Source organism: Ambystoma mexicanum, chromosome 9 (assembly GCF_040938575.1).
Source record: "Ambystoma mexicanum isolate Mex_15411 chromosome 9, UKY_AmexF1_1, whole genome shotgun sequence".
In the NCBI taxonomy this organism is placed as follows: Eukaryota; Metazoa; Chordata; class Amphibia; order Caudata; family Ambystomatidae; genus Ambystoma; species Ambystoma mexicanum.
Window position 1 is genome coordinate 1391631834 of NC_090931.1, and position 22182 is coordinate 1391654015.

At 49.2% G+C, this 22182-nt stretch overlaps 1 protein-coding gene across 1 annotated transcript in view; it reads right to left on the bottom strand.

Moving 5' to 3' along the window:
• Positions 1-22182, bottom strand: part of MAP3K2 (mitogen-activated protein kinase kinase kinase 2) — a 1280649-nt gene that overhangs the window by 184155 nt on the left and 1074312 nt on the right. The window contains exons 14-15 of the mRNA XM_069616795.1: positions 19657-19788; positions 1029-1158 (exon numbers count right to left, since the gene is read on the bottom strand). Coding sequence (XP_069472896.1) covers positions 1029-1158; positions 19657-19788 — 262 coding nt within the window. The remainder of the gene's footprint in view (positions 1-1028; positions 1159-19656; positions 19789-22182) is intronic.

Consider the following 22182-nt stretch of genomic DNA (forward strand, 5'->3'; position numbering starts at 1 on the left):
GGCAGCTTCAACCGGACTCAAAAAGAGCTCTTTTCAGGCAGCGAGTCCTCAACTCCGGCATAGCTTCTCCATCTTGCACAATGTTTCTCTTCTTCTCCATCAAATCAATACACTCAGCGTTTGAGGCTAGCTCACATTGCTCTGCTGTGGCTCGTCGGGTCTCCAGAAATTCAGCCCACCCAACTTCCACCTTAACATTTCATAACTTCGCAATTTCTTGGATTTCTAACTACTAGCAGCTTTATGGGACTGTTCAGAGGATCATAGTTGTGAAAGACTGTTCTTTTCCGCGTTGTATATGATTTAATGGTGGTGTTTTACCACTCTATGAAAGATCCAATACCGGAGAGAGAGTTCACAGGGAGCAAAGCTCTACAGCCTTGCAAAAGGCCAGAGGGTTCTGGATGCCAAATGGTATGATTAAGTAGATAACGATTACAGACAAGCAGTACACAGCAAGGAAACAAAGAAAAAACATCCACGTTGCAGTATCCCGTAGAAATAAAATAGTATATGATTATTTTCACTGTATTAAAGCCCCTGTCCATGCATGCTGTGTCCACAGACAATGTATAAATGTAAACAGTCTGGGTCCGCCAACATTTCCTGCTGAAAAAACGTTTTCCATTCCCGTTTTAAGGCAACACCTATCTATACAGAGATTATTCAGCTAGAGCGAGAACAGGGGCAGCGCAAAGGTGGCGTTAGTACTATTTGACCTGCTAGATCTTCAACAGTAAGATGGATTTCCTATGCTTTAAAATGGTGGTTACAGGACAAGGTACAAACTCTCAATATGCAACTTAGTGTGTGAAAGGACTCTGAAAGCTGTAGTTCCATCAAGATGCAATATAGTAAGTAGTCTTTCCATTTTCAAAAGGTGCAAAATAAGCAAAAACAAGTGGAAAGTAAAATTGCACACAAAAGGCTGTAATGCTTGGCAGTATTTTTGGGTGTGAGGAGAGGTGGCTGGCGCGTTTCATAAGTGAATTTCTTCAGTGAGAAGGTTCCAAAAGAACATAACATACCTTTAATATCTCGATGTACGATCATGTTACTGTGCAAATAGTACACACCCTCCAAGATCTGCCTGGTGTACTTGCGGGTAACATTCTCAGTAAGTGCTCCATATGCCTTCAACTGGTCTTTAATTGATCCCTAGGAAAAGAAAAGTGGCTATAAGTTAGACTTCTTTCCTTGTAGTCCTCATCAAGGACCAAGGCTTAACTACATGGCTCTAAGGACAATACAATGTACAAAGCGAGCCGTAGACAAAATAAATAGAAGTCTCATGGTGTGCTATGTTCAGTGCTACACAAACATCAAAGGCCAGTATACCAGGAACGTTTCTGTACTCCATATAAGGAACATTTTGTTCATAACGGCTTATGGTTCACTATGCATTTACTAACAAGACCACTGAGAAAGAAAATGGTAAAACACATTTTTCTACAATCAATGTTAAATGTAAGGGGGAATTAAGCTATGCAGATGGCTGGATTTGGCAGTGCCCTCACTTTCCCTTATCTGATCCCAAGTGGTGCCTGGTGCTATGTAACCTGAAATATTTTACATAAATGTTTCCTTGTTCTCTATACGCCTGTGTATGTGGCGGGGGGCGGCAGGAGGATGCATCTACGAAGGGCTTTCCTGCCACACGAAAGAAGGGTTTCATATTTATCTTTCCTTTAAAAAAGACATTCACACTACCAAATAAGGTGACTCCCTGGTATGAACGTACCCAGAGCTTTTAAATGAGTGTTTAATAAGTGATGTAATACATATGGATTATTGCGTTTTTTTAAAGGGCAACGCAGCACCCAGGGAATGTATCCTGGTCTGTTGCTATTGACAGTTTGGGGCATTAAACATGTGGTTGTTGATGTACATGCAATGCATGTCAATGTAAGACAAGGAAACCGAACTATTAGACCCAACTACTGTAACTGTACAGGCCCACACTCTCAATTAAAATATGTTAACCAGGTTTTTCACTTTCTACAAGCTTGACCCTTGCTTGTCCACCGTTCTGTTCCTGCACAATAATTGCCCTGCTCCTTGTGTTCAGAGCTGTAGCCAATCTCGACAATGCCAGAGGAACGTAGCTACCCGAATAAAATATGTTAGCTTGATTATGTATTGCCAAAACGAACGCATTGTGTCTTACACAGAAGTAGGTAAGCTAGCATTTTCTGAATGTAAAAACCAGCATTCAGTAGCATGAAACTAATGCTACTGTGATGAACAAAAAAAAACACTGACATAACACTGTGCAAAATACAGGAGAATGCAATGTGCCTACAATATGATACATTTCCTGCTACCTGTTGCGCAGACTAAGAACTTTAACCACTTGGGGGTTTATTTATTCATGATCAATGCATTATGACAGTAGATTACACATTTATGTTTTCACAGCCTTTATATGTTTTATTCGGAAAAGGACACCCATGGGTAAATGTTTTGAAGGAAATTCCAAAATACTTACCTTTTGGTAATGCACTTTCTAATAGACAAGACATTCCTCCAATAGATCCCTCATCTTAGATCTTCTCCACTGACAGCTGCCTACAGCAATATTTGTAGCCACCAGAGGGTGCAGTGCAGCTCTGCATCCGTGCCGTTGGGTGCCTATGTTGATGGGCACGTTGTCAGGGGCAGTACACATGGAGTAAGCAGTGTCCCAGGACCTCAGTTCCGCCTTTTTCGCTAGCACTCAGCATTTGAGGGTTAGTAGAACAGCAAGAGGTGAACAAGCAACCTGTCATGAGGGGACAGCTGGGAGGGCGATGATGAATCTGCTGGAGACGGGCCTAATGCATCTAAACAACATTACTCTGGGGCAAGAAATTTGTTCTTGTAATGGATGCCTTCCTCTCCACAGATTATACATATTTTCTAGATTCCCAATACAGTACAGAACTTGGAAGTGGGAGGAAAGCAAGAAACCACCACCCACATCAGGTCACTGCACTAAGGTGGGCATTTTGACCAAACAAGGCTGTAGTGCGTGGTGAACGCGTGCAGAGAAGCCCATATAGGCGCATGACAGAAGGCCAAAGCATGGACATCCTTCTGCAGGGAAGTGAGACCCATGAGGTATCGGTTAGAAGCAGCCAGGCGCTCATCAAGTACTTTCATCCAGACCACATAGTGATACTCTTGAATGCAGAGGATGATCTCCCTCAACAGGCTCTGCCTGATGACATCCCCCGTTGAGCACCAGCAACAATCAACAAAGAGCTGGACATCTTTCCAGATGTTCCTTGTCCGAAATAGTAGCGGACAGTACTCCTGGGGGTCCAGATGGTGAAAGCCTTTGTACCTCTTAGATCGATGAGATGAAATGTATGAACCAGGAAGATGAATCTTGTTGAGGGCTGCATATCTGAGAAGACTTTGGGAAGGATGATCAGCATCAACCTCGGTCACTTTCTCTTTACAGAAAACGAGGTCTGGGGTTGAACAGATCCTGGGGCTCACTCACCCGCCCAGCTCAAGTGATGGCGACAAGCATACGCACTCCCTCACCATACAAGAATGCAAAGGCTCAACAGCAGTCACCATGACAAATGATAAAATCAGTTTCGAATCCCACAGAGAAAAAAAAACGAGCACGGTCTTGACTGGTTAATCTCCCAGCAAATGTACAAATCAGTGGGGATTGGAAAAAAAATAAGCATTGTTCGCAGGTCCTCTTAAAGAAAGTGCAGGAGTGAGTCCAGAGGAGGACAAGAACGTGAAAGGGGGGCGGTGGATGAACGTGACACAGTAGCCCTGAGGCATGAACAAAGGAGTTACGCAGCATTGTGACTGAATGCCACCTAAGAGGGTGAAAAAGACGGAGAGCTTTATTTTTTATTAACTGATGCTGCCACTTCCGTTTCTGAAAGCAGGATTTGCTAATCCGATCCCACTTTTGTAACACTTCATGCCAAAAAGCATAATGCAAGCACATACCTTGCTGTGACCATTCAAGCATCCCAAGCAGTGGTCCTGCAGTGCTAGCAGCGCAGGTTCAAATGTCACAAGTGTATGCCTGAATACAACTGCGGGAATACAAACATCCAAAAGACAGATGTGTTTAAAAACATATACATATATTTTTTAAATAAATGGTATGCACCTCTGGCTCCAAACCTTATATTTGTGCACATCAGGTGTATATGTAGCTGCCTGGGGATGGCTGTACCCACAACCAGCCCTACAGATAAGGGGACTAACGACCACTTTTACTCCCTAAAAATAGGCAAATAATCACAAAAAATAAAAATAAGGAGTACAAAATACTGCCAAAAAAAATAAGAAACTGTCACATAGGAGCCTGATCTGGCTTTCATCCATGCCCCTCCATGTATATGTTTGGACCAGTAGTGCATGTAGCCAATGGAACAAACACTACAATCTGATCTGAAGATGTGCATGAATAAATTGGTGCAAAGAAATATTTATCAAAAAACATTTCTGGGGGAGGCCAATAGGGGTCATGCTCATGGTAGAAGCCTGAACGCGTAGCTCCCGCTCCAACAGGCCGAACATGGTCTGAGCCCTGTAAGGAAGGCATGGTATGAAACAGTAAAACAGACGCAAGTGATCACAGTTCAAGGGTGTTAATTGAACTTCAATTGGGTTTGAAAAACACCTATGTAATCCTAAATCTAAAGATGGGAGCAAGCTACGACCATCAAATAAATAATAATAACAGTCCTAGTGGTGTCTTGTCAAAATAAAAGGGCCTACACTAATAAACCTATTGCCAATCCTGACTTCTAAATACAAATAGTGTGGGAAACAATGTTAAGCAAAAGAAGTGTTCAAGTAATGATATGTCAGGATGTTCAAGGCGTTGGCTTGCCTTGCCCACGTTTTCAGCACGGGACAAGGCAGCACACTCGAGTTTAGCACACTATCTGGCTTCTCTAGCTCAAGGATGCAGTTCAAGACTTCAACATCAGGGACTTCTGTAACAAAGTCTCTTTGTCATTCAAGTCTCTTATTTCAAAGGGCCTGATGCAACACGACAAAACAGTAATGTTCCTTCCTTCTCAGGATTTTCACTTATACAGTTTCTCGGGTGATTTACTGTTCAACCCGGACCCGCTCGGCTGGGCTCAGACCCACTTTAACACGAAACCTTCAATTGGTCTCGCTCTTCCGGGGTCAGACCAAATTCATGTACGTTTCAAACCTTTCCATTTCATCCAAATCGAAGACTTTCGACTGCGCAGGATTTTGCTTGACCGCTCACAGGACTACTTTGATTCACATTTATTTGTTCTCTTTCAATTGGTCTCTCTCTGCCGAGCTCGGACCAAAACTATCTACTGTCATCAATTCTCAGCTGGATACCTTACAGAGACCTTTGATTGAGCACCCATGTGATGCCGGACCACTCCGTCAAAGGTATTGTAGCTTGTTTTAAAGTTTCAATCACGCATCAGTAGTTTAACTTCACTCCTGTTTCTTAGAACACGCGTTTTAACAATATTCGTTCCAGCGCTCGTCATACAATGTTGCTTCTTGCAACCTTGGCTTCAACAAAAACTGGTCTTGTATCGGTCTCCCTAACTCATTGGCTGTGTTCACTTCACTGAAGCTGCTTTGTTCTTGGAGCCAAGGACGGTACCAAAGCAGCTGGCGATTCTCCCCGCCTTGTTTACGGACATGGGAGGGCCCCCGGTATCTCTGACACACAATGCAGGATTCTTCAGCCTGGTTTCCTGGTCTTACACTTTCTATGTTCAAGATCTCTGGAAAGTAATGGTTCCTTGCTGAAAAGATCAAGGGAAATTCCCTCCTTGCGATCCCCTTTGGTTTTGCAGTCTTTCCCCTCTTGCTCAGCTGCTGTCTCGAAACTGCGGTTTCCTCGTGTGTTTTGCCTCGCTCAGAGTGTGCTCTCGTGCTCTGTCTTTTATCCATGTGGGAAAGTGTAATGGAAGTAAGGTGTAAGTGATTGTCGATAATTGTCTAACCTCGCCTGACCATAGTATTGGGACATGTCAGATACACGGCTCAGGTGTTAGTCTGTTTTCCCTTATGGCAGGCTGTCCATGAGAAAGCTTTTGTGTTGTAAGGGAGGGTGCAGGGGGGTAGAGTTCCTAAATATCCTACCGGGTAGGATGGGGTAAAGGTGTTACAGGTAAGGGAACACGGCGTCTCACCATCCGGTGTCCCACTCTCCGAAGACCCCTCACCCAGGTGATCCTCCCACACTGGTCCACCCCCAGGAGCTGGATCCTAAAGCGATGGCTGTGTCCTGGCCACCTGGATGACGGATCACCGGGGACTAGTGGGCGAGATACCTTCTGGTTTCTCACAGTCCCCACTTGTGACCCCTGCCCCCCAGGTGGTGTATTTTAGGTGGTAGCAGTAGCCAAAGTACAAGGGCACACGTGGAGAAAAAAAACAGATTGCTTTGGGACACGGTCTCCGGAGAAACTACCGTCCACAGCTCCTGCGGGATAACAAAAGTAACCCAGTTGACACGGAATTACTGGGAGGCGGCCTGAGGAGATAAGACTATGGAGGGTTGTTGGGCCCCAACCAAGTGAGGAAGGTAAATGTGTGCCCAGCTGTTGCTGGAACCAGGACCCGCTCTTTAGTGCCCCAGATGGCTGAGAACTCCCTAGCCTCCCACCACGTCCCGGCTCCTTCCGAGAACAAGGCTTAGGGAGGAGAGGCAAGGCGGCAACAGAAAAGGGACCATTGACGCCAACACTCATGGAATTATGGTCTGTGGTGGGCAGGGAGGAGAGCGTGCAGGACACTTCTGGTGAGGTGTGGGCCCCATAAGGCGGAAGAGGGGCGTGTGCCCACCTCAGAGTACTACCTTGAGACTGGCTATCTGTGTTAGGTACACAGGCGGTGCAGCAGGGCACATTTACAATTGAGATTGGGGGAAGAGACTACATGAGGCCCACAGTTAAGAAGGGCCTGGAGCAGAGAAGCAGACCACGGTGCAGATACGCTAACAACACTGCAGCACAGAGGCTGTTGTGAAAGGCACCCTGAAGCAGTTACCCCAGAGGAGAGGGGGGATGGAACAAGTTACTTACCTGTAACTGTTGTTCTCCAGCATGGGTCTGGCATGGATTCGCATGCTCATGAATATTCCCCGTCGTCAGGCTGGGAATCCTCGGTAAAGAAAAAACCAGTATCAGTTTCGTTTCTGATCTGTCTTTCGTAGTAATAACCAATCACTGGTCTCTGCGTCATACTGACCACAGCCAATGACTGCCCTCTACCTAAGCCCCGCCTCTGGCAGCCATCTTCAGATTTGGAAGCACGTGAAGTGGCAGTATAACCAAGTGAAGAGCCGCAGAGGGGTAGGCGGGAGGGTTCGCATGTGAATCCATGCCAGACCCATGCTGGAGAACAACAGTTACAGGTAAGTAACTTGTTCCTTCTCCAGCATGGGGTCTGGCATGGATTCACATGCTCATGAATAAAGAATACATAGCAGTACACACATGCACAACCACGGGAGGTGGCAAAGGCTCAACATTAAGCATTACATCAAACTCAACATTAAGCATCTTACCTCCTCACCAGGCTCACCTCAGGCGAACAGGTTGCGCAGCACTGCTTGGCCGACCCTGGACTCCTCCCTGGAATCCCGATCGACGCAGTAGAATTTCGTGAAGGTGTGCGTCGACCTCCACGTAGCAGCCCTGCATATGTCCAGCAGGGGCACACCAGATAGGAACGCCGTGGTAGCTGCGATCGCTCTGGTAGAATGGGCTCTCGGACGGCCAGGCAGCGGTCGGTTTGCCAACCGGTGACAGTACATGATACAGCCGGAGAGCCATCTGGAGATGGAAGCCTTCGAGAGAGCCTTCCCCTGATTGACAGGTCCAAAGTTTACAAAGAGTTGTGACGTCTTCCGAAAACACTTCGTGCGGTCCACGTAGAACTTCAGCGCTCTAGCCACATCCAGCGAGTGCAAAGTCCTCTCAGCCGGCGACGAAGGCGACGGGAAGAACACAGGTAACACCAAGGGTTCGTTGAGATGGAAGTCCGACGGTACCTTGGGCATGAAGGAGGGGTGCGCCCTGAGCACTACCCTCGTGTCGTGAAAAGTCAAGTACGGAGCCTTGCAGGAAAGGGCCTGGATCTCTCCCACCCGTCGTGCGGAGGTTATGGCCACGAGAAACGCTGTTTTCCACGACAGAAACTTCAACGGGCCGAGTGTAGAGGCTCGAATGGAGGTCCCATGAGCTTTGTCAGCACCACGTTGAGCTCCCACGCCGGGGCCGGAGCCTTCACCGGCGGGAACGATCTGAATAGTCCCTTCATGAACTCTTTCACCAGACGATGAGACCACAAAGACGTCCGTCCCGTGGTTCTGGTGTATCGGGAGATCGCCGCAAGATGAATCTTGATGGACGTGTGTGCCAGTCCAGCCTTGGCCAGCGTCAGCAGGTACGGCAGTACTTGGGGAGCCGTAATCCGTAGAGGGTTAATCTTCTGTGCGTGGCACCAGACAGAGAACCTCTTCCATTTGTGTCCGTAGCACTTAAGAGTCGAGGACGCCCTGGCCTTTGCAAGAACCTCTCTGCAGTCGGCCGGTATGTCGTATCCTCCAAACTCTAGCGCTGCAGGAGCCAGGCCTGCAAGTTCAGCGACTTTGGGTCGTGGTGGAAGATGGCACCTCCTTCCCTGGAGAGTAGATCCGCGTCCACCGGCAGCTTGATTGGCGGGGACGCTGACAAGTCCAGAAGGTCCGGGAACCATATCTGCCTCGGCCACGCAGGTGCGACGAGGATCATCCTGCACCGTGACCTCTTGAGCTGGTTGACGAGCCGGATTAGCAGAGGCAAGGGAGGGAACGCGTAGAGGAACAGGCCCTCCCAGGGGAACGAGAAAGCATCGCCCATGCTCCTCGCCTGGGGAAACCTGCTGGCGAACCTCCGGCACTTGGTGTTCGTCGCCGTCGCGAACAGGTCGATCTGGGGCGTGCCCCACCGTCGGAAGAGGCGATCCACTAGATCCTGCCGTAGTTCCCACTCGTGGCACGAGCGCAGCTCCCTGCTGAGTGAGTCGGCGATGGTGTTTTTTATCCCTGCCAGATGAAACGGCACCAGAAATATCCCTTGGGCGACGGCCCAATGCCACAGGTCCTGCGCCTCCTTGGACAGTGCTGGGGACCTGGTTCCGCCCTGTTTCCTGATGTAAAACATGGTGGTGGTGTTGTCGGTGAAGATCCTCACCACCTTGCCCTTGAGGGACGGAAGAAAGGACCTGAGGGCCCAAAACACTGCACGGAGCTCCAGGACGTTGATATGTAGGGACTTCTCCGTCGGGAGCCAAAGTCACCTTGCGTGCAGATTTTCGGTGTGCGCTCCCCACCCTTCCAGGGAGGCATCCGTAGTCACTGTCTCCTGGTGGGCTGGGGTCTGGAAGTCCATGCCCGCCGTCGGATGCGCGCGGGTGCCCCACCACCGTATCGCTCGTCGGAAACTCTCGTCGAGCGCGATCCTTTCCTCGAAGCTGCCCGTCGTCTGGATCCAGCGCGCATCCAGGAACTCCTGCAACGGGCGCATCCGGAGCCTGCACATGGGAATGAGGTAGATGCAGGAAGACATCATCCCGAGGAGGGACTTGATGGACCTCACTTTGGCCGCGTCGGCCACCAACATCCGCTGCACCTTGCCCAAGATGGTCCTGGTCCTCTCCTCCGACGGGGAGGCCAGAAGGGACACTGTGTTGAGCCTCGCTCCCAAAAACAGCGCGTCCTGCGCGGGCACCAGGTGGGATTTGGCGTAGTTCACGGAGAATCCCAGGTCCGTGAGAAGTTGGACGGTCCTTGCCGTGTGGGCCACGGCGAGCTCCCTCGTCTTGGCGCGGATGAGCCAGTCGTCCAGGTAGGGGTAGACGTGGATCCCCTCGCGGCGCAGCTGCGCCGCCACCGGTGCGAGGCACTTGGTGAATACCCTGGGTGCCGACCGTAGTCCGAAGGGGAGGGCTTTGAACTGGTAATGACGCTTGATGAACCTTTTCAGACGTCGCAGGTCTAGGATGAGGCGCCATCCTCCCGTCTTCTTCTTCACGAGGAAGTATCTCGAGTAAACTCCGGAGCCCCGAAGCCTCTTTGGGACGAGTTCGATGGCGCCCTTCCTGAGCATGGCCTTCACCTCCAGGAGAAGTTGAGGGACGTGAAGTTCTTTCCTGGCCACGGGGGGGACGCGAGGGCACCTTCTCTGAAACTCGAGTGCGTGGCCCCGGGCCAGGGCGTCCAGCACCCAACGGTCGGTGGAGATGGACTCCCACACGCTGACGAAGCTCGCCAGCCGGCCTCCCACCGGGGTGCTTCGGTGGGGGCCCGACCCCACGGCCCGTTCAATCCTGCTTGGACGCGGCCTTGCCGCCTTGACCTCCTTGGCGACGACGGCGGGGTCCGCCAGACTTGCCTCGTCCTCTGTAGGCCTCTTGAGACGACGAGCGGGCCGCTTGACGGTAGGAAGAGAAACCGCCGCCGGAACCTTTGGAGGCGCCCTTGCCTCCGCTGCTCCGAAAGGGCGTCCGTCGTTGCAGAACTCCAAGGGCCCTGGCCGTCTCAGTATCCGCCTTAATGGCCTGAAGGGAATCGTCCACTGTTTTCCCAAACAGGTTGTTCCCATCGAAGGGCATGTCCAGGACTCTGGTCTGAACGTCTTGACGGAAGTCCGTAGCTTTGAGCCATCCACGACGCCGAAGGCAAACGCCGTTGCCCAACTGGCGGTACCCAGTGTCAGCGATGTCCGTCGCAACGGTGATGGCGTGGTCAGAGGCCACCTCACCTTCCTGCAGGATCTCCAGGGCCTCCGCCCTCTTGTCGTCCGGCAGAAAATCCAGCAGGGGAGCTATCTTGTACCAGTGCTCCCTGTCGTAGCAGGCCACGATAGCCAAGGCGTTGGCCGCTTTAATCGTCGTCGCTGCCGACGAGATGACTCTGCGTCCCATCGCATCCAATTTCTTTCCCTCGCCGTCCGGTGGGGAAGTCGATGTGGAGGGTAAGTACCGGTCTCTTCTAGCTGGCGTTGTGGAAGGATTCTTGAGGAGGGTAAGGCCCTCATCCCAAATGTCGTCCAACAAAGGCACTGCGAGGACCGTCTTCCTCTTGGCCTCGCGCCGCTGATAAAGGAAGCCTTCCTTTTTCTTCTCCTCAGGGCAGAGTTGGAAAAGCTCGGACGCCCTGGAGATCATGGAGTGGAACGATCCGATCTCGTTGGGCGGAGAAGCCCTGGTAGGAGGCGACGACGGAATATCCCCGTCGTATGCCTCGTCGTCCGTACCCGTCGCTGCCGTGTCAGTCCCCGTATCATCCCCTCGGGTGGACGGGGAGGAGGGCTGGACGGGGAGCGACGGCTGAAAAGGAGGTGGTGGGTGGATCCTTCTTTTCTTGGTAGGGGGAACACCAGAAGGCCCTGGTTCCGGATCCCCCGACGGGAGAGGTTCCTCCGTCGGCAAAGGTAGCCTCGTCCTTATCTCCGAGCATAAGGACTGTATGGCCAACAAAATGGCCGCCGAGTTGTCTTGCGGCGCTGGCAGAGGGGAATCCGACGGGCGAGCAGGGGCCCCGTCGGTATCCTCGACGATGTCGTCGTCGTCACCTGCATCGGGGTCCATTCCGACGGGCCGGCCTCCTTCCACGCCGAGGCCGTGGCTTAAGACCTCGATCAGCTCCTCTTCTGAGGTTGAGGCCGAATCTACGACTACGCCCTGCCCCCCCTTTTTCTTCCCCACGGGGGGTTTCACAGGGGTCCTATCGATGGGCACAAAAGAAGACTCCCTCCGAGGAGGCAGGGAGACTGAGCCCTGAGGTCGCCACCACTGGTGTAGCCTCCACAGGCTGAGCCAGGGCCGCTGCGACCGTTTCGATAGAGGGATTGGCCGGATGGATTAAGGCCTTCACCACCTTAGGTGCGCTCACCGCCTTATCCTTGAGGGAGGGGGCACTGCCACGCTCCTCCTCTGCCTTAGCGCTCGACCAGGATCTCTCCAGGAGCTTCGCCGGGTGCTCGGCCTTCCTCTTACCCGACCCAGAGCGTTGGCTCGTGGTTGATGGCGCCGGGGAGGGTGCGCCCTGCCTGACGCCCGTAGAGCCCGACCGTTCGGCGCTCCCGGTGCCAGCGGACTCGCGGTGCTTGGCCTTATGTTGGGCCCCCCTCGCCGGGGCGCCCTCAAAAGTCTTAGAAGACCGCTCGGATTTCCTCTTCTTCTCGCCGGACGGGCTTTTCCCCTCCAGCCAGTTGGCGAGACGTTGATGGCGGTCCTTCATGGTCCGTTCCGACATGTTGCCGCAAAACGCACAGTCCTTCTCCACGTGCGTCTTGTCCTCATGAAGGCAGTACAGGCAGAAAGAGTGTTCGTCCTCCTTAAAGACGTTCTGCAGCTGGCATCCAGGGCAGACCCTGAACAGCTTTCCGGGCGTCGAGCTTCCCTTCTCCTGGGCCATGTCCGAGACCGGGCCTGAGAAGCTTCTGGAGTCCTCCGAAGTGTAGCTCGACGAAATCTTCACCCTTGAGGGGCGCAGACGAATCCGACACGGGTCCCCGTTGATCGGATGTAGTATCGGTGGAGCTTGAGGCTCTATTGACCGAAAAAAATCGAGGTTTTTTGAGAAAAAACGTGAAATACTAGCACTAACGCTCGAGAGCAATAGCACGAGGATCCCAACACATGAACGTGCGGTAAAAATCTGAAGATGGCTGCCAGAGGCGGGGCTTAGGTAGAGGGCAGTTATTGGCTGTGGTCAGTATGACGCAGAGACCAGTGATTGGTTATTACTACGAAAGACATATCAGAAACGAAACTGATACTGGTTTTTTCTTTACCGAGGATTCCCAGCCTGACGACGGGGAATATTCATGAGCATGTGAATCCATGCCAGACCCCATGCTGGAGAAAAGAGGGAGTCGGTGCAGCATCACAGCTGGCACAGGAGGGATGGAGCAGAGTCCCACCTGGATGCTGGGCAAAGATGGGTAAGAGCAACATTAGCTGGCCGGCCCCCCAAGATATAGACAGAGGACAACACTGGTGGAGGAGGGGGGAAAGGCTGCCCTGGCTGAGCCGGTTATAATCATTGACTGGATTGAGTGTTCGGCAGAGGAAAGGAACAAGGCAGGGTTGGTGCGAGGCGGCAGGAAGGCCTGTGCAGAGGGACGAGATAGGGGGATACCTTGAAAGGATCGGTGTGGAGATAGGAGGCCTGAGGCCCCGGCAGGCTGAAAGAGGAGAGGTGGCTCCCGGAGATCAGTGAGGTTCAGTTGAGTGGGTAACCCCAGGGCTGGTGTCTTTGCGTGAGGGGCTGTGGATGACCGATGGATCTGCCCTACAAAAATTCCAGTTTCAGGCCCCCTCTGACACCATCGAGTCCCCACAGACTGAGGACATGGCGGATGATCCAGTTTCCACCAAAAAGGACATAGCCACACTCATGGAGGAAATCGGGGGCATGCGCACTGAAATGGGGCAAAGGCTGGACAAAATGGAGCAGAGGATTGACACCATAGATGGGAGGGTTCAGGGCCTTCAGGGCAACCAAACATCTTTGGACACGATGGAAACACAAATTGATATGCAGATCTCGGAGCTGGAGAGAGACGGAGGTGTGTTTGAAAATGGCCGATTTTGAGAACAGAGAGTGAAGAAACAACCTTGGTTTGTTTGGTTTCCCAGAGAAAGAGGGGAATCTGAGAGTGAAATCAAACACAATTTTTGAGCTCCTGCGGTCCTTGATGAGCCCACCATCGATTGGGTGCACAGAGCTGGGGGGAGGTGCCAGAGGCCCCACTGACAATTTTGGGAACATTTCTTTACTACTCGGAAAAAATGAAGATCTTGGACAGAGCAAGGAGGGCAGGTACCAGACAATGGCTCTGCAAAAAACTAACCATCTACCAAGACCCATCTACCTTTACTCTGGCCGGTAGACAGTGTGGCCCACTTACAAAATGGTTAAATGACAAGGGTGCGAGGTACCCCTGGGGCTTTCCTATTTCTTTTGAACATGAAGGCTATTCTTACAAGCTGGTTACAGAGGCTGACATTCAGAGAGTGTCCGCTGAATTAATGGAAGTATCCCAGCCCTGTCTTCGGAATCTGGGAGACATGGGAGAGGTAGCAGTGGGCCAAGTCCCGCGGATCGATAGGCAGAAGATTCCCAAATCCTGCAAATACATGAAGCTAAATACACCTCTGGGTGGGAAGAGGAGCAGATGAGGATGTTACCCTGAGTGTTTTTAATTGTTCTGCAGCACTTTCAGGGTGTTGCTTTAAGTTAAGACATGCGCTCAGATGTAATGTAACTGTTGGCTGATCGAAAGTGCCACTGGGAGGAGTAAAATAAAGTGGGCATGGGTGGGAAGGGAGTGTCATCTTGTTATTTTGACACTTTGAGGGGGGCTCGAGGTTTTGAGCTTTGTGGTGTTGGTCTTGAAACCGGGAAGACCACTGGTGATTCGGCCCCCACACGGGTGTTGTATCTGAGTGGGATTGGATGCCAAGGGTGGGGAAGGGAAAGTTGAGGTTTAAGAGTTTTTGTTGGTTCTATGGTAACAGAGCTTTGATATGGGGGAGTGTATAAAGGGTACATGCAAAAGGTGTTCTACAGGAAGGTGGTCTCAGGAGCGGGTGGAGATATATAGCACTCTGGAATTGGGTGAATGATGACAATGGGTGAGATGACAATCGGCTCACTCAATGTCCAATTGAAGAGAGCAAAATTAGACTGGCTTTGTCTGCAGGAGACTCATTGGGAGAGGGGGAGGGAACCCCGCCTACGAGCCAGAAGGGTGTGAGACGTATTTATGGCCTCAGATGTAAAAAAAAAAAAAGAGCACGGGGTGGAGATTCTGTTCGCAGCCCACCTTGGGTTCACGGTGGAAAAGGTCTTTGATCCAAACGGCCGCTCTCTCTTCATTAAGGGACGACTACAGGGAAACCTTATGACTCTGGGCTCCATCTACGCCCCGAATTTGGGACAGTGCCATTTTGGAGGGGGTGGGGGGGGCATCAAGGGGGGGTGTGGGATGTTAAGTTATGTTATGTTAGGTGAACATATTAAGAACACAGTCACCCGATGGTATCATGGCGCTGGAGGAGCGGTAAGAAAGCTAAATTCCAATGCAGACAGATTTTCACTCTAACAGATGTGTTTTCAAGGCTCTTCTGAAAGCCCGGTGATTTGAAAATGTTTTCAATGTTAACGAAAGACTGTTCCACAATTGAGCCGAGGCCACCGAAAAAGGCGCGCCCTGCAATGAGGGAGCGTCGATAAGAGGGAACTATAAGTAGGCCCGCAGCCGCAGATCTCAATGGCTGCATGGGAGAATATGGTGGCCCCCCTCCCCCAAGGACCGCATGAGGTTGGGCAGGGTGGTGGAAACACGATTGAGGGGAATTCATCCCGTTTTAAAGATGTAAATGAGTCCCTGGGTTTAGTAGATTTGCCCCCCACCTTAGCGGGAGATAGACCCTTTACCTACTTTTCTGCAGCCCACAACTGCTATTCACTAATAGATTTAGTACTTGTCGACAAACCTCTGAAGGCACAGGTTCTTGACTCACAGGTCACCCCTATCCCTTGTCAGACCATGATATGGTGACAGAGGTAATAGTGCTGGGCGCCGCTCCCCCACCCACCTCACCCCTCACCCCCACTGGGAGTTGTAAGTGCAATTATTTTCTATTGCACGACAGGGAAGTGACACAGAAACTACTCACCACTACAAACAATTATTTTAGCTTTAATGACACAGGGGAATCCTTCCCTTATGGGAATGGTTTAAGGTAACTATCCGAGGGGTCTTGATAAGGATAGGCTCACAGAAAAAGAAGGCAAGGGAGGCTGTGCTTCGCCAGAAAATAGAACAGTTTCAGCCAGGAAGTAGCTGGGGGAGCTATATGTCACCTGCAGTGTCGAGTAAACTCTGACAATACAAGGCGCAATTAAATACCATCCTGTTCGAGGACACAGAGAAAACTCATGTTGATAAGATTCTGGCATGGAGATTGAGGGAGAAAAGGCAGCGAAGAATGATTGGGGGTATAGAGTCAGAGTAAGAGGTCGTCAAGTTCGACCAGCAGGGCATCAGGGAAGAATTTACTAAATACTATAGCACCTTTATACCTCGGAATGGGAGGGAGAAGATGCTCAGAGACTCTTTTCTGGAAAATCTCCCCCTTCCAAAGTATTTAGATTAACAAGGGGCACGAGACCGGGATGTTCCCTCTCCCCGCTACTATATGCCCTGACCATGGAACCACTGGCGATTGCAATTCAGGAAAACCAACATATTAAAGTGATAGCTAGCGGGGAGACTGAATGTAAATTATTGATATTCGCAGACATACTCCATATCTCACTGAGGTACAGCAGTCACTCCCGGCAGTTTCATGGCCACTTATCTGTTCTAAAAATCAACGTGCAGAAATCATGCATCATGCCAATCCAAGGACAGTGTTCCCTATAAGACCCGCGGGAGAGATACTTGAGCATGAGGGTAGAACATAATATTTCGTACCTAGGGATACAATTTACAAGAAATCTGGAAGAGTTAGTAAAATCAAATTTGGACCCATTTTTGGTACAGCTCAAAGATGTTCTGAAAAGATAGACCCCCGTAATATAGACGTGGTATGGACGTATGACCTCCGTCAAAATGAATGTGCTCCCCCGCATTCTATATTTGTTTACCTACACCCCGAACAACTTCCGGAAAGGTTCTTTCTCGACCTAGTGGTAGAAGTCTGCAGATTTATCTGGCAGAATAAGACACCGAGAGTGATGTTGGCAACCATGACGCTCCCGAGAGAGAGAGGCGGGTTTGGTTTCCCCGATTTGCGACTATTATAAAGCTGCTCAATTGCAAATAATGAGGGATCATATTAGGGAGGAAACAAAAACGTATTGGGCGTATCTTGAGGAACTGGTGCACCACCCATTGAAGGTCACAGACTATATCTGGGCCCCTCTCAGATCTATTCCGGAGCGTTGGCGTTCTCACTCCACACTGCGGGTTCTTTGGACGACCTGGCATGATAATGGGACCAACCAAGCTTTTTAATCGTGGCCTTCCCCCTTGTGCTCGGTGTGGGGCTGCTCGTTCAACTTGGAGAGTCTGGGGCTGTACATTGACAAGGGGGGTCCTGGGAGTCCCTCTGCCAGACATTAGTCCTGGTTAAGAGAGACTTACCCAGAGTCTTTAGCTCGCTATCTTTCACAGAGAAGAAATGAGTGGGACGGGTCTGCCCAGACGTGGGTCCCGTGCCTGCTGTGCCTAGAGACCCAAGCTACTCCTCACTGATGACGCCCAACAAGGCTGAAACATGTCTGGGGATGCTTGTGGTCTCGTGGAGATGGGATGTGACCTAGCAGTTCGGGCTGGACTACCCCTTTGGGGGTCGGGCCAAGCCTGATTTGCATATGGTTTTTCCCCTTATGTAATGGCTTGGCAGGCAAAGAATGATGGTCTGGAGGGTTGCACAGAGCAATGCCAGAGGTTAAGATTCATTCTAAACCTTCCAGCCATCACCTCTTGTTTTGCTCGAGTCTGGGGCTGTGACATTCACAGAGGTGGTCGGACCTGGGCCTTGAGAGGGTGGGTCAATTATTTAAGGAAGGGGTATTCCTCGACATGAACACAGTCCAGCAGGTACTGGGGAGGAAGCCATCTCAGTCTTTGAATGTATCCGAGTGAAGGGCACGCTGACTGACCTGAAATGGAGAGCCTTGACGGCAAAGGAGCGTACCATCTTTGAGAAGACTTAGACAAATCAATTGCAAGGCATTCTATCTAGATTGTATAAGGCTATGAACCTGTCGGCAATGGCGATAAAACAAACCTTCCAGAGATATTGGGTTGACTTGGTGGGGGAGGAGATATCAGAGGACTGGGTGAAAATGTTCATAACCTTCCACAATAACCAGTTTACCTCCACGATGGAACGCAATTATAAAATGCTGGTGGGATGGCATAGAGACCCATTGAGACTATCTAGAATGTTCCCGGGAACCTCCCCCCTGTATCCTAGAAGGTGTGGGCAAGTGGGATCCCTTTCTCATATGTGGTGGCCTGGATGCATAGAAGTGGAGACTAGCCTTCAGTGGCGAGCGGGCTTAACTAGCTCGAAAAGGCTGGTAACCAGGCAAGCGCTGTCGAGTTGGGGACTCTAGAAGAAGCAGCTGATCTCAGATGCTGAGACAGTGGAGTTTCAGCATCGAGCGAAAACTAAAGATGCTGAGGTTGAGTGTTGAGATTAGGTATGACTCCGGCAGTTCCCTTACAGCATCTTAGATGGTGTTGAAGGTGTGAAAACTGCATCAAGGCAGTTCAGAGATGCAGGCTGAGCCAGAGGTGGCCACCTCAGTTCTTTGGCAGCCGAGCATCCCAGTCCAGAGTCAGGAACAAGATGAGGAAAACAAACCACTAGCATCACAGCGACTGGATTCCAGTCCAGATATGGCCCATGTTGGTAAAGTGCTGGGCCTGTGCTCTAGAAACTAAAGTAAAGTCCAGAAAGGTATTGACTCGGAGGCTGAAGGCAAAGAGGCATGCATGGGGCATAAATGTCAGGGTGTGTAGTTGCACCAAACTAAAGGAGGACACCCTTCAATAGTAGAGCCAGGTCTGAGCCAACAGGTGTCTGGTGGAAGTCTGAAGAGGTGCCTCTGCTGGCTTTATTCAAGCACTACGGGTCCTGGTGCCAGGAGCAGAGTCAGTGGCCCTGGGCCCTTGGCGAAGAAGTGCATCATCTGCCACCTGAATTCCTCCCATTACTCAATCAGAGGAGTTGGTGGGCACAGGGTAGGGGCCAATATCTTTCTTCACAAGAGCGGCCATCATTCTTGGAGTGACAAATTCTCTTTCTGGAAGAGTGCTCCTTCAAATGATTGCTGGGAAGGGCAGGCAGGACCTCTTGCAATGCTTTTTCTACTTGGGTCACTTTCTAAAGAACACGAAGTTAACTCGGAGCTTCTTGCAGGAAGGCTCCAAAGCATCATACTTTAATGGTGTAGGTTTCCAGTCCTTGTGGAAAGAAGTGTTGAGTTTTGCAGCCCACTCCCGGATTGCTTTTGAGGGGCAAGGATTGGCACAAGCAGTAATCCGGTTATGCTCCAGACCAAGGCAATAAAGGAATACCTTATAGGGATCCACCAAAGGCCTCTGCCGCGCACAATCCCTGCAAGGCTTGAAGCCAACCTTGGGATTAAGCGTGACGTTTTTGAAAGAAAATAAAAACGCTTGTGGCATTCCAACAACGCATATTGAGTTTGTGGAAAAAAATGTAAACAGGTCATGGGGTGCTGCTGGCTTCATATACACTGCCCTTTAACATCACGTCCTGAGACATGGATGCCCAACGGAGCGAAGCAGACACTGGGATGCACTGCAAAGTTTGGTGGCGGAAAAGGTTTACAAAGACAGTTTGCGCTAGACAAAATGTGTCTAAGATATATTTAAGATAAGGAATCTGTGGCTGGAAGGAATCCATTAGAAAGTAAAAATACAAGAAATCAACTTACATCATTCAATCATAAAATCTACACAGGAAATGTGGCAAACATTCGCATATTGTGCAAAACCCCCTTATTGCTAACAATTTCCATGTACAAGTGTTTTAAACCCTCACTGCAATTTACCAGAGGTCCTACAGCCACTCGTCACTTACCCCGGGCATATATTCCATAAATATAGACAGCGTCCGTTCCTGGGTGTCCCTCAAACAGCCATAATACTGAACAATTCTCTCGTGTAGCAGGTTTTTCAGCAACTGAATCTCACACTCAAGTGCACTTACCTCCTGCAAACAATAAACAGGCACGGTTTGATCAAATGTGGGCGGCTACAGAATGTCCCATTTAAGAGGCAGCAGATAATATGCAACACCCATTGTTTAGTTACTGCATCACATTTTTTATATATTTATATACATATTTAACCGTGTGGAGATGTTCATTTGTATTTAATCATAAGCAATTCTGAAGAAAGCAAGAAAGGCAAACACTCATTGCCACCACCCATGTGACCCCAGAACCACATGGCAGAGTGGACTGTGAGCCGGGAAAGGTGGAGCAAGGAGGCCATGCTTGATCATCCCTCCAACGGTGCAAGGGCGACATATTCCTGTACGTGACCTGCACATCTCACTTATGCCCATCATAGCTGGCAGGGAATCCACAGCAGGACCTGCAACAGAGCAGGTTAGTGGTACGAGAAAACACTTCAATCAAAATTACTGAAGTAAATGGGTAGGTTTTGCTTACTATGTCGGACTGCCTTTCTATCCCAACTTGTGGCAGCATAAACATCAGAAATGAACGAGCTGGTGACAGTTTGGGCTCAAAGTAGGCTTCAAGACACAATATGATCCACTTGGTCTAAATAGGCTTTCGTTCTGTAATTGGAATCAAGACTAATTCTAACAGAAAAATGAATTGCTTCTCTTCAGTAATAATAGATATGAGTGATACTGTATTTGACCTGCACACATCGTCTTTAAACTTTCCCCAGTGGAAGCCTGATACTCGTGAGATGTAATTCCAACACTGGATGACGCTGCTGTAAACTACAAACCCATGCACACATCTGGCTTGGCCACAACTGCATCCTCAGTTCCCTAAATACACCCCATGACGGCAGGGCCAGAAACATGGCAAGCAAGTACAGGGTGACAACTGGAATAACCACAGCAGTCAACAGTACCATCATTATCAAAATGTAGCTGTTCTTGCAAGAAATATTTTTCATCCACAGACATCTTTGAAAGCATCTTTGGAATGAGAAATAATTAATTTGAACTAATGAGCCTTGAATTTGTTGATAAAAGACTACATTGACAAAAATATGAAAAACCAAATACCATTCAAACAGACCGAGCACTCGAAACAAGGCAGACATTAATGAAAAATCATCCACAGTAAACGGAAGGCAGCACTGCTAATCTCACGAATGAGCCGTTACATATGCGGCCATCACAGGACCTTCGAGAAATGGACAGTAACTTGCATTGCATGCAATTGATTAAATGTAATGCTTTCGTTAAACTAGGGGTATTGTGAACAGGTTTGCATTAAAGTAGCTTAAACTAATGTTGTATACCGAATCCACGTATATAGATCTAACGCAAGGAGTTTCTGTATTTACGCTGCCATGCTGCATGAAGAATAACGTAAACTGTGCAAGTCTGAAAGGAAATGATAGACAATGTGTATTACAAGTTATCTGATAGTCTTCAGTTACATTCACTCAGAACAAATGCCTGTGTGTAAAGTAAAAAATAAGACCACATTAATTCCAAATTCAGAGATTTAATGGTCTTCTTTATTTTAAGATGATCAGAAGGAAACAAGTTCAGTGTCTGGTCAGTCAGTAATGACAACTTCCAAGAGCAGTTGCTTTGAACATACCTTAACATCCGACCTGGCAGAGCAACAAGACCGCATCCAAAATGTATGTTTGCTCCATTAAAGTAGCCTACTAAATGGGCCTTCTGTTCAGAATAGCATATATGTCCTATTGATACCAAGACCCTAGTGCACACCATGTAATTCTGCTCAGCATTAACAATGTTTCAAAGTGACAAATTAGGAAATACATTACTGGCTTCAACGTTAAATCAATTTGTCAGATTTGAAAAATATAAAGATATCTGAATTCAGCAGAGTGGCCCCAGTCACAAGCCTATAAAAAGGATATGTTAAAGTGTATGAATTATTAATAAATGCACATTTAAAAAACTCTAATGCTTATAGTCACAAACACAGAAGGGATACTTCCAGATCTAGAATATTTTTGCGCGTCTGAATATAGAATTCATATTGAATTTTTGATGGTGTCTAAGGTTTGTAATAAACCAAGATACACAATAAAAAAATACAATCATTATTATTATTAATAACATAAGTTCATAGCAAAGTTCCAAAAGAACAGATATTTCAGTTACATTTTGATTTCACATTCTTAAGGGGAGGGCTACCATGAGTTCTAAGAGAACAGTTATTTCAGTTCAATTTTTATTTCACGTTCCTAAGGGGAGGGCTACTTCGTAGCAAATAAATTGCCTTATGAAAGAATACAAAGGGCCAAATGAAGGAAAGAAAAGGACCCTCGTGAGTGTGAGAAAGTGAAAAAATGACCACAGGCTCTGCCCAATGCAAAATTATTGCATCAAATGATGCTGCATAGAGAGAGTTTT